The sequence below is a fragment of the Malaya genurostris genome, chromosome 3, assembly GCF_030247185.1.
Source record: "Malaya genurostris strain Urasoe2022 chromosome 3, Malgen_1.1, whole genome shotgun sequence".
NCBI classification, from domain to species: domain Eukaryota; kingdom Metazoa; phylum Arthropoda; class Insecta; order Diptera; family Culicidae; genus Malaya; species Malaya genurostris.
The window spans coordinates 176,893,836-176,921,484 of record NC_080572.1 but is presented as its reverse complement, the minus strand read 5'-3'; the positions used below and the strand labels follow the sequence as shown (position 1 = coordinate 176,921,484).

Genomic DNA, 27,649 nt, shown 5'->3' with positions numbered 1-27,649 from the left:
CGCGGAGTACCTGATTTAGCTTCGTTTCCATTCATGTTTTAATGTACGATCCTTACGAAAATGTTTGCAAAGTTTCTGCTGCTGAGTATTTTTGAAATTGATTGTCACTGAATAGGAGTGAAGGAGTATGTAAATCTTCCAAATGAGTTTATAAAATTACTTGGCCGAACAGCAGCACCGTAACGGTGCTAATTGAACATTGCATGAGAAAACTTTATTTAAATACGGCGTCATTACACGTTTACAGTAAATATGGCGCGACTAACGAGAGCAAAAAAACGAAAAAGAAATGCCCGGTCGCAGAACTGCACACTGTTTGAATTGTATTATCACTGAAGCTAGCATTTCGGACGAAAATTCAGTTCATAAGGCTAGCTATTAACATAACCTACAATAAATTTTGAGTCCAATTTTATTTTTTTGAGATTTTTTCACGTATTTGAAATCGTCGGCGGTTAGAAATTTCGAACACCGGATTCCAAGGAACGGTGAAGTAAGTCGACTCGCATGACCAGCGACTAAAATTACCTAGAAATTGGAATAGTTTTAAGGCAGTTTCGGTATCGTTGCGTCTACAGGTCCAAGTGGTGAGCTTTCAGCCCTATGTTATATAGATTTGGATATTATCTTTAGGACATAATCTGTTTCCGCAATTCTATAATATTTTGTAGGGAAATTGTAAATCTATTTGTTGTGTGTAATCGAAGCGCATGCACCAACTTTCATCTTACCCTATTAACCAGTGGCGTATGTAAAGACTAGGGGTGGTGAAGCGAAGAGGGTAGTGGGGGGTGGTGTGGGCAAATCTTATTTTGTCCCGTTTTTTATCTAAGGTAAGCCACTGCTTTGAACCAATATATCGAACAGAGGTAGCAAATCTCGCTCAAATTGGTGGTTTACGTACATGAGATAGACGAGGATACCGTGACTCTAAACAAATATTAGGGGAGACCGGGGTTAGACCGGACACGGGGTTAAATCGGACAGCTTAAATATCTTATAATCCAGCAATTATTTCGATCCATGGATTGATTTTGTAAACGCAAACATGTAAACATGTATATGTGACACACAGATGTCAGTTAATTGGAGGTTGAGACGTCGGTCTCACTAAAGGTTGAAACCACCCATCTGACACCGGTATGTGAGCATCAGTCATTTGAAAGTATACCGATTACGTTGAGCCCCTCGCGTTTCGAGCCCCAAACACTGCGATGTTTTGATACTCATCGCAACTCTCAAATTGTGAAAATTATCTCCACTTGATGTCCCAAAACACTGTCTGCTGTATTTTAGGTAAACCGACAAGTTATTGTGAGAGAGTCGGCCCAAAATTCACTAATTTTCGTGCACTGAACGAGGTAAACGCGTAAAACATATGTATTACTGTTTGTTTGTTTACGTTAAAATCAGCTGATTTTGAAGTTCCAATTTAGATCTCATCAAGATGGCGTCGTGACAGGGGGCCGGTTGAAACCAACAGAGAATCCATTTGACCATGGCTTTATTTTCTTCATGCTCATTAAGGTATCTCAAGAGCACCCCATTGTGTTCGTTCTTCATATTTGAGTGAAGCTTACAGTTACAGGAATATAGAATTTTGGGTTGGTGTCACATATTTTTGCCTTTCTCATATAGAAAGGCTATGCAATCACTGTGAAAATCGACTTTTTAACCGAGGCCCGGAGGGCCGAATGTCATATACCATTCGACTCAGCTCGACGAACTGAGCAAATATCTGTGTGTGTGTGTGTCCGTCCGTGTGTGTGTGTGTGTGTGTGTGTGTGTGTGTGTGTGTGTGTGTGTGTGTGTGTGTGTGTGTGTGTGTATGTAACAAAAATATGCACTCACTTTTCTCAGAGATGGCCAAACCGGTTTTCACAAGCAAAGATTCAAATGAAAGGTCTCATAGTCCCATAGCCTGCTATGGAATTTCATTCCGATCCGACTTCCGGTTCTGGAGATATAGGATGATATGTACCAAAAAAGTGAAAAAAATATGCACTCACTTTTTTCAGAGATGGCTGAACCGATTTTCACAAACTAAGATTCAAATAAAAGGTATTATAGTCCCATAGCTTGCTATTGAATTTCGTTTGAATGTGACTTCCGGTTCCGGAGTTATATGGTAATATGTGAAAATTTGAGAAAAAGTTTACACTCAATTATCTCTGGAACAACTCAACCGATTTTCGCAAACATAGATTCAAATGAAAGGTCTTATAATACCCTGAAAATTTGTTGAACATTTTATCTGGATCCGACTTCCGGTTCCGGAACTAAAGCGTGATAAGTGGAAAATTGCCAATTTTATTAGTATTTTTCCACGAACGATGGTTAAAAACAGGTACAAATCCCATAAAACTGTCTGATAAATTCTTCTAGTTTGCAGAGCTTGTTAGTTTGTGGGCATAAAAACTTAATTCGGCACTACTGGTCCCCTCTTTTCCTGTTCCGAGAGCACCGAAAGTGGAGAAGAAAAACTCCTAAAACTAAATTCACTTCGATTTCTCTGCGATGCTTGAACCGATTTTCACAAATCTTGATTTGAATTAAAGTTCATACTATCTTTAAACCTACTGTTAAATTTCATCCGGATCCGACTTCTGGTTCCGCAGTTACAGGGCGATGAGTGTCAAAGTTTTCAAATCGCCATATAGCGTGACAATATGTACAACACCGAAAGAAGAAGAAAACACAAAACGAACAAGGCGTGCTTCGTTCTATTTCGTACACGTTGTGTAGTGATGTCAATAATAATAATAACAATCCTACTACATGTTTCATGCTGTTTAGCACGCAGAAGTAACAGAAACGCAGGTTCGTTTCGTTTGTTAGATTTCGTTTAATTGGTTTAATCGAAAAAGAGCATGAGATAGTAAGTATAAGTTTAACTACGTTCAAAACTGTTCCAATTTGTAGGTCATATTTGTTGGTAGCAAACGAACCAACTTCGGCTATTCCGTTCAACTAAATTCGGTTTCGGGAGAATTGGAAATAGTGGTTAGAAACTGCAAAAAGGATCTCACTCACTTTTCTTGGAGATGGCCGAATAGATTTTCACAAACTTATAGGTTCAAAAGAAAAGTCTTACAGTTTCATACGGAATTCCTTAATTTGTTGTGGATACTACTTTCGGTTCCGGAACTACAGGTTAAACAGGATTTATAGAGTTTGTGAGATTAGATCCGAACAAATTATCCTATTCCTATTCAATAAACAGTTGTTTTTGCAAATTTCACTGTTATATTTATGATGTAATAAGTAATATGAGAAAGGCATCATTACACCACTAGGTGGATTAAAATAGGTTTTTCAAATCACAAATTGAGACTAGCTGAAGGTCTAAGCTACGCAACGGTAAAGATAACTTAGATAAAAACCTAGTTATATTGGATGTTTTTTCAATTTTCAAAAACTGTCAGGTTTCGTCCAGTCTCCCCTATATAATGAAAACACTTTTCTTTAGATGTTTAAGTCAATTATAAAATGGATATTTAACAACAAACGACAAAATTTTTCTAAGAAATTATATGAACATTACCATTAGGGTGGGACAAGGTTGTATGGGAAAAAATATTTTCTCGCTCCACCAAACTTTTCGTGTTCCTTTTGGGTCCCATAGAAACTATGCAAAATTTTAGCCGATAGGAGAAACTATATTTTCCCGCCCGCGGTTCAAAGTTTGTATGGAATTTAGTATGGGAAAACTAACTTTTAACAAAAAAATCATCTGGAGGTCACCCTATATACTCAAAAAATCAGCGGACATGTAATTTTTGTAGGAAATTTAATGAGGAAGAAAACCTTCGAAGACTGTAACAATAATCCGACATCTGTAAAAAATGTTATTAAAGAAAAACCGACACAAGGTCCGAACGATGGCTCATTCCTTAATATATCTAGCACCACTGCTGCTAGTGGTGGTAATATGAGTTTGCTTTCTTTTATTATGCTACAACGGCTGATCCGAGTTGTTTGATGTCTTCACAATAGTTGCTCAGTGTAGTTTGGATTTTTTTTTAAACTTAAAAACCATGTTCCAAAACTCACTGTAAAGACACACAAAAAGCTAACTTTTTTATTTGAAGAAATACAATTTTGAAATCTTCCACAATATTGTTGATAAACTCAAATACTATAACTTTGTCGAAGACATAAACCATCTGCCTCATATGGTTTAGAAGATATGGACGATAGATTGCTAAGCTTTTCCAAAAGTGTTTGCAATCTACATGGGCTTTTGATCGTCCACGAAGGAATTTCCCAACCATGCTTTGGTTTGCGTTTCTGTTCTTCTGTCTGTCGATATCCATGAGAACAATATTAGAAGTTAATTATCATGATGGTTATGGCACTTCCTTCAGTAAACAATAATTCCCGCGCACACCAGCTAGATGCGGCTAATTCCGGTGATGTCATTTTAAGTAAACAAATTAAGAAGCCAATCCTAGTTACTATTTTGAGCTTTGCTGTAGCGCCAATCCTTGTAGTGTAAGTCCTGTTGGGGCCCTGTGCAAATGTTTTTGCGTTGAGCGCACATTTTTGTTTATAAATTCTAATTAGGGATGTCATTGGAGTATTACATGTAATTATAACGAAAGTTAAAAATGAACAATCGACTTAGAGAAAGAAACGAAACCCTTAGAAGTCAGAGCAAAACAGAGAAGCCTAATAAGAAAATCAAACAAGGAAACCACAGAAAAACATCTGTCCCTATTCTCATCAGGGGTTTCCCTTGCAAACCGCCCACTTATGGAAAGTTCGCTACCTTACAGTTGCGTTGACTTTCGTTAGAAAGTTGATAACGTTGTTTGTTCACCTATAGAAAGGATATTCTGAAACAAACAGTGAAACTACTAACCATCCACACTGTATTACCTTGGTAAGAGGATCCCTCCGAACATGCTTTAGACGAGCTTGCTTAGGACATTTTTTTTATTACAAAAGTGACAACAAAACATACATCCGAGCTCCTCTTCGGTTTGCCACCGGTGCGAGCGACAAGAAACATGTTAAGAATTGAGACAGTTTGTCCAAACTTGAGGCAGGGCAGACAATTGACGTGCCACGCTGTCTGGCCCAAGACAAAAGAAAAACAAATAGCCAGTAGGATTCTTTGGAACGGTTGACCGAAGGATGAAAATGCCAAAGGTACATGGTGTCAGTGTGAAACTAGTCGTATAATCTATAAATTCTAATCAGAAGTTGGAAATAAAATTTTGCTTCTTGAGCGTGAATAAAGCGTTATTTAGTGTATTTTTTTATTCATGGAATTTGTGGAATTATTTCCCTGAAACTTATAACGTGCTTCAATGCATTTACGACGTGACCACCTCCAACCCTGTGTGTATACACAAAAAAATTACATCTAGTATTGACCGTATTGACGGGTGAATGGCACATGTATATACGATAGACGTGTTGGGGGGGAACGAATGTGCGAATGAACCACTTGCCTGCACTGAACTTAGACCAAGGGTTTTCAACTGGAATGCGTGATCTTCCAACCAGGCACCACCGACTGCTCCGTGGCCATAGAAAAGGAGGTTATAGTGCAAATGATGATGTACAGCAGCTTCTACCGTACTGCCACAACCTCGGCATCTAGTAGCAGAGTTGCTTTGACAGAGTGTTTACACCCGGATGTTGAGTGCTGTAAGTGAAAATTGTGTTGCAGGAGAAAAAAAAAAGTGCTAAACTAAAACAAACACATTGCAAGTCGTACCGCCATCCTCAGTGGGTGTGCAAGTTGATAAAATGAAAACGAGAAGAGAACACCGGTGGAGAAAGTGTGAAGTTCAAAACGCTAGCAGGTTCATAGTTCTGGGCGGGCAAATGCAACCTGTTTGAGAATTATAGCCGAAAGGGTAACGGACGTGCCAACCGAATAGGGTGCAACATTCCGCCTGGGCGTCGGATCCTGTGAGAACTAACAACTATGGCTGAAAAATGGCGCCTAGCCATTATGAAAATACGCAAAGGGTAAGAGAAAGTTTATTAAAATTTCACCACCCCGTAATTCTGTAGTATGATTGTGCAATAGTAGTGTGATGTATTAAATATAGCATACCGCTTTAACGTTAACTGGTAGTGCAATTTCAGCTAGTAGATATTTGAATAGGTATGCAGACTGCGTATTGAATACATGGAAATTAGTTTTGTTTCATAATTTCAATACAATTAGTTCTCGGATTCAACAAGCAAAACTAAACAGAATGGAAACAAAATTACTTTGAGTTTGATCTAACAAATGCAGATAAAGTATGAACAATTTACAATGTTTACTTATACTATGCGTTATTTCTACGGTAAACTAGGGTTTAATTTGTTTGTTTTTTTTATAGTAAGATCAAAATGATTATAGTTTTGATTGGCGTGTGGCATATTATTCAATTGATTGGAAAAATCATTGAATTATTTGCTCTATTGTATCTTTCTGAAAAGTTAATAATGAATTAATAATTTGAAAATGATAATCAAAGCGAAAATCGGATAAGTTCGGTAGAATTTATGTTTAAATAATAACTCGTTTAAGTATTTATGAATGCAAAAACTGGATAACGAAACTGAGTTTAATTGCAATTGCAAAGAGCATTTTTATATTGAAATTTGCAATATAAAAACGTGCTTAATCCACCTAGCAGTAAGATGCTACCTTTTTTTTATCAATCCGCATGTGTTTTTTGCATTAATATTCTTCGGTGTTTCAGTCGTCATGACATAATTTTAAAGACCGTCGTTTTAAGCGGCTATTGAGATTTCAATCACTCATTACCATGTAATGTCGAAGCTGAAAATCAGATCGAATTTGAATTTAAACGTGTGATAATCGATTGAACATTCCGTGAGATATCGAAGTAAGTTTAACTTTAGAGTTTACGGTAATTTAAAGTACTTCTGAGCCGGTATTCAGGATCCAGCATAACCCAAACCGATTCGTATGGCCATATGACGAATAAATTGCAATAGTTATGAGTCCAACTTTAAAGCTTTTCTTCTATATCGGTTTGAATTTTTAAAATTCCAGAATCGGGAGTCAGAATTGGAACAAAAAACTTAATTTTGTCTTTGCAATTTAAAATTTTTTGAGAAAACGATTGAGCTTTGAGAATCGATTTGATACTGGAACCGGAATCCGAAAATCGGTATAGCTGAGTAGCTGTTTAGTTTAGATTTGTTTCAAAATGTTTGAAAATCAGTGTAGACATCTTTGAGAAATCGTAGTGCGAATTAAATCCGAACCGAAAGCTGAATACCGCTAAAACTGAAATAAGTTTATTTGGTTATCGACTATCCAAATCTGCTAACCCGATAAACCTAATTAATTTATTTGAAATGGACATTTTTATACTAATCATACTGTATCCCCTAAATCGGAAGTTGGATCTGACTGAAAATCAAGATATTTTATAGGATCTTAAAACTTTTCATTTGAATCTTAGATGATTCTTAGATTTCAATTGAATCTTAGATCGGTTCAGCCATCTACGAGAAAAATCAGTTACACAAGTTTAATTTCGTTTTACATATCATCTTGTAGTTCCGGAACAAGAAGCCAGATCCAAGCATAATTCACGAACCTTGTTTGGGAGCATACGACTTATCAATCTAAGTATATAGAAAATGGTTGAATCATCTACGAGAAAATTGAGTGAAATTATTTGTCACACACCCATTTGCTGATCTCGACGAACTGATTCGAATGGTATATGGGTGTTATGTTCTTCCATCATTCATTGCTGTAAGTAGTTTAAATCAATATAATTATGGAATTGCTTTCAACTGGAAAATGCTGCCATCATCTGGTTTACATATGTCATATTCGAACGATTATGTTGCCAAAAACGAACCGTGCTAAAATTGGTCCGAGGAAAAATGTCATGAAAAAGGATGCTGTACACAGTCCTTTTGGTACTTAGAAACAATTGTATGTAACAGTATAAAAAATCGTGTTTCACGTTGCTCCCAAGCATTGCTTTGTCATAAATGCTTAAAATTCCTACTGCTAGAATAGGAGGAAAAGCCGCGTACACAAAAATGTTGATATCTCCGTTGAAAATGAACGGATTTGTACAATCTATGACTTGTTGGATAGCTTTTGACATGCGGAATCTAAGTCTGGAAAAATATTCTGTTTTCAAGGTCAAGTGTGACAGATGCTGTCAAAAAATATTTTGACATAAAACTTCGTAAAACTCAAAAAGTAAACATCCGATCTCAAAACCATTCAATAGCGTTCAGGGTTTCGGGGAGACCTTTCTTTTGCGACTAGTTTGATCAGAATCGGCCAGCCATCTCTGAGATCTCGACCTTTTTGTTGACAACACACATACAGACCCACACACATACACACACGGACATTTGCTCAGTTCATGGAGCTGAACGGATTTGTATATAGCCTCGGAAAATTTTTCGAAATTAGCGAATTCTACCCCTTTTTACCTTTTTTTATATATATAAAAAATAGGTATAGAATTCGCTCAAACTTTCGAAAAATTTTCCGAAGCCCGGAGGGCCGAATGTCATATCATATACCAATCGATTCAGCTCGACGAACTGAGCAAATGTCTGTGTGTGTATGTGTGTGTGTCTGTATGTGTGTTGTCAACTAAGAAGTCGAGATCTCAGAGATGGCTGGACCGATTTTGATCAAACTAGTCGCAAATTAAAGGTCTCCCCGTCACCCAGAACGCTATTGAATGGTTTTGAGATCGGATGTTTACTTTTTGAGTTATACGAAGTTTTATGTCAAAATTTTCAGTTTTTTGACAGTATCTCTCACATTTGACCTTGAAAACAGAATATGTTTCCAGACTTAGATTTCGCACGGTAATACCTATCCAACAAGCCATAGATTGTTGAAATCCGTCCATTTTTAACGGAGATATCGATATTTTTGTGTAAGCCTTATTCCAGTAGAAGGAATTTTGAGCGCTGTATGAAAAAGCAATGCTTGGGAGCAACATGAAACACGATTTTTCATACTGTTACATACATTTTTTTCTAAGTACAAAAAAGACTGTGTACAGCATCCTTTTTTATGACAATTTGTCTCGGACCGATTTTAGCACGGTTCGTTTTTGGCAACACAATCGTTCGAATGTAACATATGTAAACCAGATGATGGCAGCATTTTCGAGTTAATAGCAATTCCATAATTATATTGTTTTAAGCTGATTACAGCAATAAATGCTGGAAAGCATAACACCCATATACCTTTCGAATCAGTTCTTCAAGATCAGCAAATGCGGGTGTGACAAATAATTTCACTCAATTTTCTCGGAGATGGCTAAACTAAAAACTCTACAAACTCAGATTCATATGAAAAATCGTATACTTCCAAACAAGGTTCCTGAATTACGTTTGGATCCGACTTCTGATTGCGGAACCACAGGATGATATGTGAAACGAAATTAAAATAATGAAATTAATTTTTCTCGTAGATGGCTGAACCGATCTAAGATTCATATGAAATCTAAGAATCATCTATGATTCAAATGAGAGGTCTTAAAATCCTATAAAACGTCTTACTTTTTAGTCAGATCCGACTTCTGGTTTAGAAAATGCAGGGTGATTAGTAGAAAAAAGTTCCATTTCACATAAATTAATCAGGTTTATCGGGTTTGCAGATTTGGATAGTCGATTACCAAATAAATTTATTTCAGTTTGAGCGGTATTCGTTTTTGGATTCGGAATGTACCCCCAAATTTTAATTCGCTCTACAATTTCTCAAAGATGTCTACACACTCCTCAGGTGAATTTAACTGATTTCGGCTACACCGATTTTAGAATTCCGGTTCCAGTATCGAATCGATTCTCAAAGCTCAATCATTTTCTCAAAAAAGACCAAATCGAACTTCAAAAACAAATATTACAGGACTTAAGGTCCCATACAAAATTGGTGAATTTTATCCGATTCTGGAATTACAGATGATGAGTTTATAAATTTCATGTAAATTGTTTGGTGTAATAATTTATGGCCATTCGAATCATTTTGGGCTATGGTAATTCCTGAATACCGGCTCTGGAAGTACCATAAATAATGACGAAAAACTTTAAAGTGGAACTTACTTCGACATCTCATGGAATGTTCAATCGATTGTCACACGCTAAGATTGAAATTCGATATGTTTTGCAGTTTCGGCATTACAGGGTAATGAGTGATTAAAATCTCAATTTGCCGTTTAAAACGACGATAATTGAAATAATGTCATGAGAACTAAAACACCTAAGAACATCCATGCAAAAACACATGCGTATTGATAAAAAAAGGTATCATCTCACTGCTAGGTGGATTAATCACGTTTTTTTATATATATATAAAAAAAAAGTTAAAAACGTTTGAAAACATATTTTTGTACAAACCGGACTAAAAAACTTTGAATGCAAAATACGAATAAAAACCTGTTCTTCGTAAACAAATATTTTCATCCGGTACTTTCCTTTTTTTTACAAACTCATATAAAATTTTTTATAAAGCCTGTGTAAAACATACAACATTCAAAAAATCAAAAAAAAAAAAATTTGTGTGCCTAAAATTTACCTAAAATCCTCTAGAATGAAAAAAAAAGTCTTGTAGTCAAAACGAATCTCGAATTGGTTTTTTACGACAGTTTGCGAAGGCGCCGCGTTTCATGTATCTTGAGACAACTTTGAACGCGTTTTTCTCGCAACACGATCTTCAAAATCTGACGAGTCGGGTAAAACTCACAGCGCAACCCAAGCAAGAAGAGCTGCTTCGTTCGTTCATTAGTTCATAGATATGTGTATCAGCTGATGACTATGCTTCATGAGGTTAGCATTTGATGAATGGTTCTCACATTGAAGATGCCTATGAGAAAACTCGATTCATAACTTTTAGTTCCGATGAATATTAATTTGAAGAATATTGCTTCTAGTGTTTTTAGATTATATACACAGTGTAAACTCCCAATAAACAAATTTATCGTTTTCAAAATGGGCTCAAATGCTAAATTTATGCTATAAAATGTTTGAAATATTTTTTAAATGTTATCAAATTTGGTCTTCGTGTGAAAACATTATGTTTAAAAATGCTTTCTGTAAACCTTCACTGAAAAAACACCGTAAATATGGCCTGCATGGCCTTGTTTCGCGTCCAAAATATACCTTCGTTTCGGTTTTTAGCGGATTGTTATTGATAATATAATTATTTGTATATATTGTATTATAAGCTGCAATAAACAACTTCAATTTTTGGATGACTTTCATTCTGTCTACCTGAGTGCGATTCCCAACCCCGCATACAGGGTCAGAAAGTTTTCATGGCCCGAAGTTGAAGTTAAAACTTGTGTAATCGAAGAAAAACAACTTCATTTGTTCCCTTCTGTTCATTTTTAGGAAAATGGATTACCTATTTGCATTTGTATGATATATTTGATATTTGTACAATTTATTGGCATTGTCGTAAGCTCTTTTGATAGTTTTTCCAATGTTTAATAAGTTTTGGAGGTATTCATTCATATTCATATTCATACTCCATATTCATATTCCTTATTCATATTCCATATTCATATTCCATATTCATATTCCATATTCATATTCCATATTCATATTCCATATTCATATTCCATATTCATATTCCATATTCATATTCCATATTCATATTCCATATTCATATTCCATATTCATATTCCATATTCATATTCCATATTCATATTCCATATTCATATTCCATATTCATATTCCATATTCATATTCCATATTCATATTCCATATTCATATTCCATATTCATATTCCATATTCATATTCCATATTCATATTCCATATTCTTATTCCATATTCATATTCCATATTCATATTCCATATTCATATTCCATATTCATATTCAATATTCATATTCAATATTCATATTTCATATTCATATTTCATATTCATATTCCATATTCATATTCCATATTCATATTCCATATTCATATTCCATATTCATATTCCATATTCATATTCCATATTCATATTCCATATTCATATTCCATATTCATATTCCATATTCATATTCCATATTCATATTCCATATTCATATTCCATATTCATATTCCATATTCATATTCCATATTCATATTCCATATTCATATTCCATATTCATATTCCATATTCATATTCCATATTCATATTCCATATTCATATTCCATATTCATATTCCATATTCATATTCCATATTCGTATTCCATACTCATATTCCATATTCATATTCCATATTCATATTCCATATTCATATTCCATATTCATATTCCATATTCATATTCCATATTCATATTCCATATTCATATTCCATATTCATATTCCATATTCATATTCCATATTCATATTCCATATTCATATTTCATATTCATATTCCATATTCATATTCCATATTCATATTCCATATTCATATTCCATATTCATATTCCATATTCATATTCCATATTCATATTCCATATTCATATTCCATATTCATATTCCATATTGATATTATTCGGAGGCATAATATAAGGAATAAAATTCATTTATCATTTATGAGTACATTACGCTATAATTTTTTCAGATTTTTAAAAAATGTGGACGGGTATAATATCAGACTTCAAAAAAATAAATTATTCGGAAAACCATGCGTCTCCATCAAATTGTCATCATCCGATGGAGACGCGTGGTATTTAGTTCTAAAATCATATATCACATACCCTTAGAGCTAAATACCATGCGTTTCCATCGACAACTTGAGTTCAGGGCTTTAGTATTGATGATGGTTAGGATGATAAAAGAATTTTATTCCTTATGTTATGCCTCCACTGTATTTTGTGTATTCGAAGGGAAGCACCGCCCAAATGAGTCGAAATTGTCGCGAGAGCTACTTCAAAATGTAAACATTATTTCCACGCAGACCAAGACGTTGTCGAACAATGTGGTAGAAACATGTAGGGCAAACACAACCATTTGGACTGGTTGGCATTGAATCAAAGCATGTTTATTTTCCATGTATGTCGTCATACCGAACTATTCACAAATTTTTGGTGACAAACGCAAGCAAGCCATGTGATCTGCACCACCTGTTTATATCACATTGGTTGATAGGATTCGCAGCAGGCGTTTGCGAAGAGCAACCAAGTGTTACAATGCATTTCGTTTGATCACGTGACGTTCAGACTAGAGTGGTTTTTAACGGTACTCCGTCATTTTACAAATGTTCCCGAATGGAGACCTTTTTGCTTCAATTTCGAATTAAATTAGGATGTAATACACAGCAAAGGAAATATTTCGTCGTTAGAATAATGATGAAAACACGTTTTTAATTTAAAAACGTCATTCAATACTACTTTTACGAAAACTCAATCCATCATTGAAACATTTTCCCCAGCAAAAACTGAGCTTTTACTTTAACAATGTAAACAAAAGTAATATTTAAATACCATCTTCCTCGGAACATGTGTATGAGATACGAAAATTTACTTTACTATATTCCACATCCATTTAACATCATTTGCATGCTTTATCTCCCCCATTCACCTTTCAAATCCTCTTTTTATGCTCCCGAATAAAATGTTTATTGATAACATATATCTTGTCGAGTTTGGCAAAACCAGATAGGGTGGTTGGATCTATGTTCGTACCACTGATAGAGGAACGTTCCTTTACATCGTTGATATCTGAGCTCGAAATGAACGAATTGTTACCAAATAATAACACGGAAGTGGCAAACTCGAATATGGCATTCTTAGGTTAAGAGAAATCAAATACACTAATAACGCATGCTTATGTTCAGCCAATCATTTTAATTTTATATTTATAGACAAATTATCATGATGACGACTCATGGGGGTTTGGGTATCGGGATACACAGTGGTGAATATGCGTGCACTTATCCTTTGACATGGAAAAAAAATATACGCAGGTGCTATCTTTTCCTTGTCGTATTGGAAAATTGATTTACGATGGTAAACGCAATGCGATGGTAAATCTCGCTTTCATATCACGGTAGTATATTGTTATCAATGTTATTTTCCTAACGATGAAAAATTGACCCATGCAAATGTTGACAATTTTCTCCGTACTGCTGAGAAAAATAACATCTAAATCAAAGAACACTTTATCATACCCGATAAAAGAACTTCATCTTCTCTGTCGACGTTGTTTAATTTTCCTTGGTTCTTTGCACTGCAGTCTATATCTGGTTCCTCGGGAAGAGTAACCGTTCAACATGACAAATTTGACTTCTCACCCAGCCATTACAAATGAGACGTGACCCCCGGTGAACGACCTGAAGGTCAAAACCATAACCAATCATTTTTGTTCGTGGGAGAACATTCATTTTTACAAATTCAGATTGTTTCGCTTTTATCGAGTTATTTTTTATCAATTGTTTTCATTTTCTATTTCCAGTTTGGCTATAAAAAACGCAGAAGACAACGGGCCTACGAAAAAAGACCCAGCTAATTCCGATACGCTTTTCGAAGGTGAACAGTGAGTATCCGTGTTAACTTTACTTCCATTTCCGTACTACCAAGCTTTAGTGGCTTTTTTATTTATAATTACGATCCCATTTTGGTGTGCTTTGTATCAAGAAAAAAGAAAAGCTTAGTTCGCATCGCGTACCAGATTGATGCCAACGGTTTCATTTTATCAACTCTTTTTTAGGCCAAGCCTAGAGGAGATCCGTAGCTGGGGCAAGAGCTTCGACAAGTTGATGCGGAGTCCCAGCGGGCGAAAAGCGTTCCGGGAGTTCCTCCGCTGCGAATATAGCGAGGAAAATATCCTCTTCTGGCTGGCCTGCGAAGAGCTCAAGAAGGAAACTAACCCCGAGGCGATAGAGGAGAAAGCTAGGTTTATCTACGAAGATTATATATCGATTTTATCGCCGAAAGAGGTAAGCACGACTTGTTTTCATTAGAGTGTCAGGAGATGTGCAAGGTACAGTTTTCAGTGCAAACTGAGCAAGCACAAGTGAAAGCCATTTTACTACTGTACAGTCATTTGACGCCCGGAACTGAGCGTCGAAATTATACCTTCCGTGTCTCCTGCGCGGGACCACTTAATTAAAACTTGATTAAATTAAATTATTTTGTCTCTCTTCCCTGGAATGGTTTCGGTACCATTGGAACGTGCTGGATGATCCCTTTTGCCTTCAACAGGTGTCGTTAGATTCTCGAGTACGGGAAATAGTTAATAGGAATATGGTGGAACCGACACCGCACACATTTGATGAAGCTCAACTACAAATTTATACACTAATGCATAGAGATTCGTATCCGAGGTAAGTACGTTGAAAGTGTTAGTCTATTAGCTTTCAATTAGAAGATTAGGTGGACGAGGATGATGGTATCAGCGCGGTGAGAATGAATCATCTAACTTAGGATAAATATTTGTTTTAGTACAACGCACCTCTCAATTTCAGTTTGAGAATGTGTGCAGAGACACGAGACACGCTTAGTGGTCAGTTGAAAGTAGAGTTTGATTCACTTCAACATTTCAAGGAAAATGCACAAAATAAGGATTCCTCTCCATATCTAAGTTCCCGCACTTAAAGTTTCACATAAGAAGTCGTTTTGGGATTTCGTTTTTCAAAAGATTCGTCTAAAGTCACATAAACAATTTTTAGCGTCAATTATGTAGAGATCTCCAGAGCGTGTGTATGTGTGTGTAACATAAATATGCACTTAAGGATCAAATGTAAACCAAGTTTATTTGTGTTGGTGATTTGTGTATTACCTACATTTTATTTGGTACGTATGTCACATATCTATGTTAAGCCTGACTTTTTGGATGGAATACCAGTTTTGATCAATTTTTCACCTGAGTTTGATGGAAAATTACTTACATTTTATGAATGTAGATTTTAATTCCCTAATAAACAAATTGGCTACACTGCTTCGATGCATTTGCATTAGATCGCGCTACACAAAATAAACAAAACTAAATATTTACTGTTAAAAAGCAGTTTTTTGAAAAAAATAGTTTTACGACATCCTTCCATATTCATTGCCTTTTGAGTATTAAATTTAAGGTTCCTATTTTGCGGGATTACTAAAAGAAGGTACATAAATCTTTATTTCGCAAAATTTTTGCAAGAGAAAATCCATATAGCAGAAACTGAAATAATTTTTCTCCAGCAGTTCTTAGAAAAACCAAGATTTTCGCTTTCCTTGAATTGCAATTATAGGCTGAATGAACTGATTGAGTATTTTTTCAACCATATGGAAGATTTATTGATTAAAAACCGGAAAAGAAGCACAGGAATTAGTTTTTATGCATTGCATTGTTGACATTACTCATACGCTTGCAAAGTGTCTTGCTCCTTAACCGAGATCGTTGGACTGATTTTAACAATTTTAGTTTCCAATTTTCCAATGCAAAAGTTTTCATGTTTTAGCACAGGAATATTTTTTGAGATATATTTTAAAAACAGTTTTTTTTAAATTTATCTACTATCTACTACAAAGTGCGCGTAAACACGCAAAAACAAGCAAGCTCATGCTTCCACGCGCAACTTAGGCAACATGTAGTAATTTTTGTTTTGTTTACTTTTTGACAATTAACAATATTAGAAAAAGTCTAAGTGGAACTCGATGAAATTTTGTAGGCCTTTTCAAAGTAAGTTTTAAATATTGAAAATCCGATAAATTATCAAAAGTTTAATACATATTAAAAAAATGGAAAAATGTTTTCCAAACAAAATATGAAAAAGTATTGTAAAAGTACAAACCTTTACGAAGAGATTTCATTTTTAAACATGTAAATAGATTGAGTTATTGCAAAGCAACACGTTTTTTTAGACGATATGTTGATCGTGCGACGCTCACTTAGAGATGTGCGAAACAGCTCATACCGGTGAGCAGCTCCGAACCGATCAGCTCACTAAAGGGAATCGATTCAATGTATCAGCTCATCAGCTCATTAAGATTGAACTGAAGGTTTGTTTTGAGTGCCGTTTTTCTTACTCCGTTTTTCTTTCATATGCATGATCGAAATCAAACAAAGAACAATGATATGCGAACTAACTTGTCTGCGAATTATTATTATGTAATATTTGAGAATATCTGAGAATAATCTGGCATCTCTGAATGTACCTTAGCCTACTGAGTGAGAGGTAAGATTTCTTATTGACAATGGCTCATTCAATCTGTTAAAGAAGGGTAGATACACATTTGGAAGAACGAACAAAAGCTCATCCACACACTTAAAAAAAACTCTGTGATTTTACATCTTAATAGATGCACATAAATGGAGGGTCGCAGTTCACGCAAATTTACATCGAAGAACATTTAATATAGTGTCTAAGACTCTATGACATGAAATTCATTGAAATAAAAAAAAAAAGAATACTGATAGCAACTGCCGCGACTTGAACCGAGAATCGTTGGATCGCAAGTACGACTGTTAATCGACTGAGCCACAGGAGCATGTATCTGCTTGGCTGCTAAAAGGTGCATTTAAATTCATACAGTCGCACCTGCTAGCAGAATGCAAATTACAGTCGAAACCAGTAAAATTCAAGCTCATCTAACATTAAGTCATTACAAATGAGATTTTCCGTCATTTGACAAATTAGGTCTTTATGAATTACATCGTATGAGGGATTAAGTCACCTGTAAAATTCCAATTTTTGTGGTGTGCCCACGGAACGACCGAAATTAGCTCTGTACCTAATTCGTATTACTGTTTTTGAATTAGTTGATTTTAACAACATGAAATTAGTTAAAATTGAAAACTTACTTTGCTGGAAAAAACTCTTACTTTTAGAGAATTTGTTTAGCTTTTTTTTCCATAAATACGTTTATTTCTTAAGGCAGTTTACATAAGTTTTTCTTCGCCGTAGCATCACTTTTACATAAAATTCTTATCCTAATTTAATTCTAACATAGTCACAACGATTTGAATTTATTAAAACATATTCCTCTTATTACTTAAACATCATCTTAGGTAACTCGTCATTAATTATGAAATCTACTCGGAAATATTATTTGAACCAAACGATTAACTTCTATAAATTATAAAATAAGCTGATATTTTCAGACAATTTGTTGATAATTTCATAAACTGTTTCGAGTTTGTTTGTATCATTACATAATTTTTATTCTAATTTAGCTATTGGTTGAACTCATGGACGCAGCTGGAATCAGAACTAAGTCTTAAAAGGGGCCTTTATTAAATTGAAACTCCAATTTTCTTTATGAAATGATAAATAAGTTTCATGTATGAAAGGTCACGACAAGCAATAATGTCTCGAACTGGGACATTGGATAGTCTACCTTGGGTACGCAAAGAATTTATTAGTTGAGATCTGACATCACGATACTCCACGCATGTCCAAACGACATGATCAATTTTCAAATTTGTTTAGTTGGCGAATATCCTAGACAAAAACCAGCTATATTTCAATCCAACCCGAAATTCTCATTGACAACTAATTTGTTATTAAAATCAGAAAATTTGTTTCTATTTATCTATCACCATCATTACTGAAGGACAGCACAAAGAACACAAAAATGAAATTGGTTTAATTAACAAGTTTATTAGCCAAAAACCCATGAGAAGTGTCAAAGCAAAACAATCCATTAAAAAGCTAAAAAGGACAGTCTTGTTGAAACTGCTTGCAAATTGTTTTGATGTTTTTCGTATGTGTTACGATATACCCATCTATAAATTTCTGATTCGATATGTAAAAATGACGTAAACTCTTGATGGAAAGTGTATTTATTCAGAATTTGTGCGCATTTGAAGCGATTGTGCGAAATAATGTTTTTGCAAGGAACAGTAAAGTGAGTTTCGAATGTTGCACTCTAATTGTATATGTCAAATGATGTTTTTTGTATCTTCCAACCTTCCGGGCTACGCCGTCCGATGTATTACTTGTATACGGTTTTTGTTTTCAGAGTGCTCAAAGTTTTCAGTGAGAGAGTCGATTTCGCAAAGTCGAATGAAGAAAGCAGCGATTTAGAAGAAAAATTTTCAAAAAGAAGTTTATGTTTCGCTTATGTCTTTTTCTCCAATACAACATCGTATTTATACCTGCCAATATAGAAAATACCACCGCGACTGAAATATTTTTCGGTAGTAGTGTGCCATCTAGTGGCTAGTAGTCATTACGGTGTTAACCTCTTTTTCGGTGACAGTGCGCCACATAGCTGCAAATTGCAGAAGCCAATTCAGCCATTTATGTTGGTGGAAAACAACGTTTTAATTCTCTAATTCAATTAAAAAAATAGTTGAATGGAAATAAAGTGTGCCTTAGCTAAGAAATGGCAGCACGTTGAATTGGTGAATTCAACTAAAAAAATAGCCATTTCAATAAATATTTTATTATTATTAAGGGAATCAGAAATAAAAAATCTAAATTAGCAAAAGTAAGATTTTTTTAGTTGTCTCAAAAAATAACTAACTAAAATCAGAAAATCAACTAATTTTTTCGCCAAAATGCTGATTTCGGTCTTTCCGTGCACATATTTCTTCTCATTTATAACTCGCTCTTCAAGAGCTGAAGATCCTCGTAGTTTGTTTCCACCTTACCAGCAGGGATGCTAGGTCATTTTTTCAAAAATCTGTGATCAAGCCAAAAACCTGTCTGTGCAAAATCTGTCCCATTTCCATGATAGCTGATCGGAATCATTTTGGTAAGCATAAAAAAAGGTCTCACTATTTTCTACCGCTCTGTAATTTTTGATGCTAAACTGTGATCAATTTTAAAAATCTGTGATCGATTTCAGAATTTGTGTAAATCTGTGACCATTTTCAGAAATCTGTGAAAATCTGTGCAAAAGGTTGAAAATCTATGAAACACAGATTAATCTCTGAACCTGGCATCCCTGTTTACCAGTGCAGTGAACTGGTGAGCTGCGGTTTTTTTAAAAAAGAGCTGTGAGCTATCAGCTCACTTTAAATATTCGATTCACTGGAATAGCTCAGGAGCGAATTGCACATCTCTAAGCTCACTGCAAAAGTGAGTTACAGAAATAACTATCAGACGCGTAACGCCCTCCGTTTCTTAACCATTCATGGTTTCAGCATGGCCATAGTGAAAATGAATCACACGAATAGTACTCAGGATATTCTTATTGGAAAATAAATTAGATTAGGAATATATTTTCCTATAAGTATTGTAAAAGTTTGCTGCATTAAGTTGCATATTTCGCTTCGGTACAAGGTTTCCTAGGTAAAAATAGGTAAAATGATGAATAACTTTTCCAGAAAAGAATAATCCCATGCATTACCTTCTACAAAATTATGGGATTTTAAATTTTCTACAACTATTCCAAACAAAGTAAGGATTAAAAAAAACTTGAAACAAGTTATGATTACAAAACTAGTTTTAAGGAGGTTGTCATAATTCAATAACTAAAACTAACTTTGAAAAGACCTAAAAAAAAGTTCCATCGAGTTCCACTTAGATTTTTTTTATAGTATTGGGCATATCTTTTCCTATAAATTTTGTAAAAATAAGCTGCATAAACTTGCATATTTCGCTTCGGAGTAAGGTTTTATGATAGGTAAAAAAAGTGAAATGTTGTATAACTTTGCCAGGAAACGACGAACCTATGCACACTACCTTCAACAAAAATATGGGATTTTTTATTTTCTTCAATTATCCCAAAGAAAGTATGCATAAAGCAATAACTCAAAACAAGTTATAAATAAAAAAAGTGATTTTAAGGGGGTTGCCATAAAAACACTTTGTATATCCGAAACAGTGCGACCTAGACTTTTGGTATATTTGACAAAGTAAATTATTTTCAATAGTTCTAAAACTTTGTAGGAGAAAAAAAATTTCTATCTCTTCTGAAAAAAAAGTTATGGTTATATTTTTGGTCAAAGTAGGCCATGAACAATTAGGGATAGAATCAAATTACGCGGTATATATTTGTAAATAATTTCTTAAAAGCAACATATACATATACATTAAATGAATGGTTTGGCATCTACTGATTTATGTCCACGTTTTTATTGATTCGAACCACTGTGGGACGGTTTGGGATTTTCTAAACCATTTCAGGGTCTGTGTTGAGACATAAAGCAGTCTAAAACTCAATTTGATAGAGTATCGTAGTTGATAGAGCATCTCCATGGTAAGGAGAAGGCTCGATCTCTTCTTCTGGGCGATACATTTTTGCAAAATTTACGTTTTTCTCTATTTCATTCATTTTCAACTTTTCTTTCTGTTTGTGGCTTGTTAGCAGTGATATGAAAAGAATCTTCTGGTGTCGTACCACTCCATCACGGGTTTCACGTGATGGCACGATGCCAAATCCCCCCAAAAAAGAGTGTCGCCTTCGTGGGACCGGGGGCAGTGCTTCTGGAAGCATTCTTCATCGTATATTTGGCCGTTAATGGTGCCGATCGTTATGTCTTCTATCGAAGCTTCTCCGGAAAATCCGATCGGGACTTATCGACAAAAAACTTCAAGCCGGGGATCTAAGGAGTGTATCGAAAAGTAGTTAGCAACATTGATTATTGAATAAAAAAGCGAAAAAAAACATATTTTGACATCTGTTTTCGATATATTGTAGAAAAATTACATTTTTATGCATTTCACTGATTATATCGAAGAAAATCCTAGTTTCTGTGAAACGCTCGCACTTTGGACTTGACATTCTTCATTAAATTCTGCACAGTTACTTTTGTTACTTTCCTGGTGGCAGCTGTCCAGTTTTTTTCCTGCATGTTTTGGGACACTGTACCTTCCTTCCGAAAGTGCCGCTTGACAATTGCCCAATACCTTTCAATTGGCCGAAGATCCGGGCAGTTCGGTGGGTTGATGTCCTTTTCGACGAATTGAACATTATTTTTTGACAACCACTGTAGAACGAAGTTGGCGTAGTGGGCTGAAGCCAAACCGGCCAGAAGAGAGAAGGAGCCTTATGCTTTCTGTACAGTGACAGCATTCTCTGCTTCATACATTCTTCCTCGTACACCTTGACGTTAATTGTGCCCTTCGTGAAGAAAATCGACGATCGCAACCCACAAGTACAAATTGCTTGCCAGACCAACACCTTCTGCCCAAACTTTTCCATCGCCAAAGTGGTGTCAGCGTCGTCCAGGTCCTGGTACACCGATTTCGTATAACATTGCGGTCCGGGCAGCGCTCGAGAATCTTGCTTGGCGTGGGTTTCGTCGTCGATCAGGATGCATCCGTCTTTATTCTGTAGAATCCGGTTATACAGTTTTCGCGCTTTTGTTTTGGCCTGAACTTGCTGTACCAGAGACTTTTTCTGCACCTTCTGTTTCTTGTACGTTTTCAGGGAGTTCTGAACTTTGATTCGTTGGATCATCCCGATGCTGGTGTTGAACTGCTTGGCCAAATCCCGCGTCGACGCCGATGGGTTTTTCCTGATGTACTCAACACAACCACCTTTTTCGTTTTCCTACCGGATCGGGGAAAATCCTTCATGGAAAGGGTCTTACCGAACTTCTCGATAATATTTTTGACACTGGTGTGGTGCTAACTACTTATCGATACACTCCTTACTTGAAAGCCACTCTTAATGCTCGTCTCGTCGTCAACAACTGATGTGATGTGAACGACTGAAGCTTAATAATATGCATTACATAATATAGGCTTTATATCCTTTTGATTTGCTTCAACGAACCATATCTAATCGTGGCTATTGAGTTGGAATCGAATAGCCAGCACATACTCGTTTCAAGCATTGCTCTATATTATTGATTGAACACATATCTATTGTTAGTGCATCCTTATACAGCGAATATTGTTACATCTTTCACAGATTTATAAACTCATCACAATTCAAAACTCTGGCACAAATACCGGAGGGTGTTTCGGCATCTGGTTCTACGGCGGAGAGTCCTAGTAATTAGAAGGAAGCGAGCGGGACTGCGCGGATCGGTAGCTTGTAATACTAAATTAAATTTTATATGTTATCAATGGTTAACGGACGGTGGAAATGCTGGGAGGAATCAAACGGAAAATATACATATTTAAAAGCATTAATCGAAGGTTCGAACAATAAGAAAATGAAGCGAACACGAACGGAGCAGTGTGCAGTTAGATGGCGCAGAGTACTAGTGTTAGCTATAAAGTAGTTGATACAGATTAACAGAGTACCCATATAGAATGAACAACAAAAAAGGCAAATAAAGTAACATTTTATATAAACATTATACAACATGACGAAATGGATCGAAAACAGTGTTCCCTCCTGGAGGATAGGGAAGTGAAAATTATTCAGATATAATACACGTAAATTCACTGATCATTTTTAGCGTTACTGTAAATCAAAGGTGGTCGTTATTAAAGAAATAAGAAGAACAAATAATAATGAACAGAAATGAAATAACCCCAGAAAACATGCTCTAAAACGATGTAATCAATAGCCAAATAGAAGGATAACAAAAACATATATACAAAAATTAAAAACGAAGGAACCGATTTTAGTTCAACGTAAAAAAATCAGACCGACGGCAATGAACCAGTTGTTAGGGAATTTAGTTCTCTCACTCCCTCTATTTCTAGCCAGAGATCCGCGTCCCGATTTACTGTTCTTCGGTTCAAACACTAGCTGTTTTGTGCGGTTTGAATTCAAACTCTAGACTAATACATGGTTTATCACGAGAAAAGAAGCGGCACACATCAAAATAACATTCTCAGTCACGCACCCACAGAGATTTAGTCACACTAAGAGTAGCCCCCCAGAGCATTATTTTTCACATTTAGAACAGAGAAAAACCAAAGCAAAAATGTTATCGAAAAAAGTGTTACAATATTTTTACACTGTCTGTATGTGGAACGCGAAGCACAAAGTTTAATGTAAGACCTAATCAAATGAGTGAAGTGATGGAAACAATTTTGTCTGTAACCTGCACTTGTCCTTATCCAAAGAACCCGGACGACTAATCAATTGCTTTAACATGTTCTGTGTTCCGTCGAAACATTCAAGTATTAAATTACCGACATTTCTCACTCGTAAGCCTAAAAATGACCACTGTTTAAGATACACTCGAGTAACAATCGTTAAAATACTACCTACTGAGATATGACTGTTATTTATTTATTGATCGTTTTTCGCTTGTTTCTTCTAGTGTCTATTGATTAGCTAAATTCTTAACTTAGATTTTCTCTTTGTTAAATTTATACAATGGCCTATTTGAGATTTTATAAAACTAGAACGAGAAATATAGATTTTTTGCGACCGACTGTTAGAAAACAAAATAAATAAAGAGTTATTCTAGTCAAAATGAGAGTGAAGGCGTTTATAACTTAGGACTAATGTAAAGCAGACGATTTTCTGCAAACGAGGTCTAAGAGAGCACAAAACCTTCAAAAATCCTCACAATTCAATTTCGGTCAGCAACACTGATGAACTTACTATCCATATATTTTTCTAACAATCAATAGCTGTTCAGTCAAGGTCCATACATTCACACTCCTTGTTGGTAAAACTTTCCTCAGAAAGAAACATGTTATCATCGTTGTTCCCAACCTGCAAAAACAGAGAGAAAAAAAACAAACATCAACGTAAATAGAACAAGAAATTCACTGTATGGCCCAACTACTGTACTACTATAGGTTAGATTAGACGGAGTATCAAATTTATGAGAGAGAATACATCTAATGTGTAAGCATTTCCTGTGCACAGAGCTCCTCGGGCAACTTCCCATCCATTCATGGTAAATTCCACGCCAATTATTTTATGTGACAAATTATGTTTTCGTTACAGTTTGTAACAACAATCAGTCCTGTCTTTGATTGCAAATCGATTATCGTTATGGCATAATTTTGTAATGATGCTGAAGATTAGTTAAAATTGATTCGCTCATGTTAAATTTTCAATGAAACCATCTCAAGTAAGAAATTCTATTTCTTCAACTAATTGCTAATCAGTTAGCATCGAAAATTGCTCTTGATTTGGCAATAAACTGTTTATCCCTACATCATGTACAGCTAAGAAGGCTAACCTCAATTGAACATTGAACTTTTTCTTTGTTATGATTCTGGATCTTCATCTTCACTGAATATCACTAATTATATTTTAACAATTTGTTCGTGACCTGTTCGCAACGAAACTTGCTCTAGCTTTGATAGCCAACAGCAGCAAAATTTACTGATAATGATGCTAGTATCTTGTACAAACATTTTTTTTTTCAAACAAAATCGTTCATCAATCTCACCGTCGTGCATTGGCCCTCCTAGCGGAAAGCTGACCGTCGAGCTCTGTGCTTCGACACGCAATAAAAACCAAACAAAAAATAAAAACTAAGGAAAACAAGAATAGTCCAACATATACAAATTTGTGTGTAAAAACGTTCTGTTATCAATTATTTAAATAATTTAATCGCTTTCAGTTCTATAAAATGTAATTAAATCAAGCAAACTTTTATAAGATAAACAAAATAAGAAATGAGAAAAAAAACTCGCCTGCATTCAAACAAAACTTTTATACGAATCAAAGTTTTACAAGAAATACGTGGAAACGATGCAAATCAAACGGCGATACCGAAATTCGTAGGAAAGCGAACAGCAAATCAACAACCGTTAGACGATGAGAGTAAAAGAAGTCTTAGAATGTTTCAGTTTTCGTCATCTTCATAATAGCTGGTTTGTGTTTCGAGTGTTGCGTTGTTTAGCCGTTCCTTTCCCCATCTGTACAATCTGTGTCCGCGTAAGTAACAAAGAAATAGTTTTAGATCACACATTTGTAGTTTCATCTTTTTTTTTGAATTTATTCGGACGAACAGAAGTAGAACTACAGGAGAAAACATAATTTCCTTACTTAGAACCTTTCACATAGTGTTTATTCCAGAATGAACAGATAACTACTTCAACAATTAGCTGAGATTAGTAGGTAAAACATGAAATATCGCAAAAAAACTTGTTGTTTATACTTCGATTTCATATAAAAAAAGAAGAAAAAAAAAAAATTATAAAACCAAAAAAGTAAAATTAACTTATATGAATATGCACCAAACTGAAACGGTAAAAAGTAAAGTGAAACAAGTAGGTTTTAACGAATGAAATGAAATTAAAAACAATTGAGATAAATCCCCCTCAAAAAGATTAAAACAATGTTTAACATACCAAAAGAAACATGCGAACATGCATACTAGTGATGTACCGATTTTAGTTGTAATAAAGCAAAGGAAGGAATGCTATAATGAATTATAGCGAAAGAAAAACCAATCACTCGTTTTTAAGTTTAGTTTTTTTAAACGCAACATAGCTAAATGATTGAAAACAAGCAAAAGGCAGCCGTTCGACCAAAAATAGCGGGAGCCCGAAACTATACACACACAGACACAGACACACTCTAATCATATTTGGAAAGTAAAATATAAAACATCGTAACTCTAAAATATTTCGCCATTATGTGATGATCTTTTTTTCTAACCGTATCCGAACCGTACTTATTTCGTCACACTTCCCAAACAATTACCATTTTATATGATCCGCTTCGTTTCAGTCCTTTTTTTTTGCTCACTCTGCGGATGTTTCGCCTTTTGACCGTTTAACAGAATGTGTGCAAGTCAGTAAGTGAATGAACAAGTGGGCGCAAAATTTATTCGAAGCGTTGTCCTGATTGCTCTTTAATCGATTTTGCTCCATTGATACCGGGAAGCGATATCAATGGAAAGCGTGGGAGAAAGATTCCCATGCCTATGGAGTATTTCAAATCCTAATAGAAGGCGTGGGTGACTGATCTATTTTTAAACTTTCTACTCCATCAGTACGACAGGAGCTTCATATCGATTAGTGTAAGCGTGATCTAAGTGAATTCAAAGCTTGCTGATGGTTGAAGATCTAAAATGACAAACGAACGGGAAACTTGTTGCTTCCGGAAAATCGAAAATTTCGTATCTAAAGAATAAAAACATAAACAAAACTGATTACATGTCACTTGAAGCCATTGAAAGTGATTTATTTCGTACAGAAAGGTTATACAATCATTGTAAAAACCGTGGACAGTTTTTGAATTTTATACGAATTCAACTTCAGGCTCGAAAACTACAGGATGATAAAATTTAAAAAAATTGAAGCCAGCCTATGGCGATGCACGTTAAAAATTAACAAAACTCTTCCGTAGTTTTAGATAGTTGGTAGCTACACAAACTGACTTCGGTCAGGAGCGACAAATTCCAAAAATTGTAGTAAATTAGTTACAAATATTAAAGATTAGAAAGATGAACTAAGTGTGATATCATAAAATATCTCTATCAAAATTCCAATAATTATTCCAGTTACCGGTATATTGGCCTATTGATCTAAATATCAATAGCTTCACTACTAGGTGAATTAAAACAGAATATCAATAACTTTGAAAATACAGCATTGTATTTCTAATAGAACAAATTGAAGGTTAGACAATTGATTTATGAATCATTTTATTGCACTCAATTTAAAAGCATTTTTATGGCTTTTAAAGTGGATTGTTGACGCTGGTCTTACAAGCCAGTTGTCGTATGTTCGAGCCCCTACCTGGAAGGATTCTTAGTGTCAGTAGGATCCATAGTACTAGCCATGCAATGATTCTGTACACTAAGAATCGGCTGCGAAGTCTGTTGAAACAGAAAGGAATGTAATGCCAAGACTTTGCCAAGACGTTAACACATTTGACCAAGGGTTTCTCAAATTTAAACCAAATGAGCAGATATCATCAATTTCATCATATTTTGTGTTGAAAATGTTGGAAAATGCCAAATCACTATTAA

General features: G+C 35.1%; 1 protein-coding gene across 1 annotated transcript in view; it reads left to right on the top strand.

Moving 5' to 3' along the window:
- LOC131439337 (regulator of G-protein signaling 17) overlaps positions 1-26,298 on the top strand; it is a 113,911-nt gene extending 87,613 nt beyond the window's left edge. Inside the window, exons 5-8 of the mRNA XM_058610231.1 lie at positions 14,378-14,458; positions 14,633-14,861; positions 15,127-15,248; positions 22,714-26,298. Of these exons, the coding sequence (XP_058466214.1) occupies positions 14,378-14,458; positions 14,633-14,861; positions 15,127-15,248; positions 22,714-22,804 (523 nt within the window). The 3' untranslated portion in view covers positions 22,805-26,298. The remainder of the gene's footprint in view (positions 1-14,377; positions 14,459-14,632; positions 14,862-15,126; positions 15,249-22,713) is intronic.
- The last annotated feature ends 1,351 nt before the right edge of the window (positions 26,299-27,649 follow it).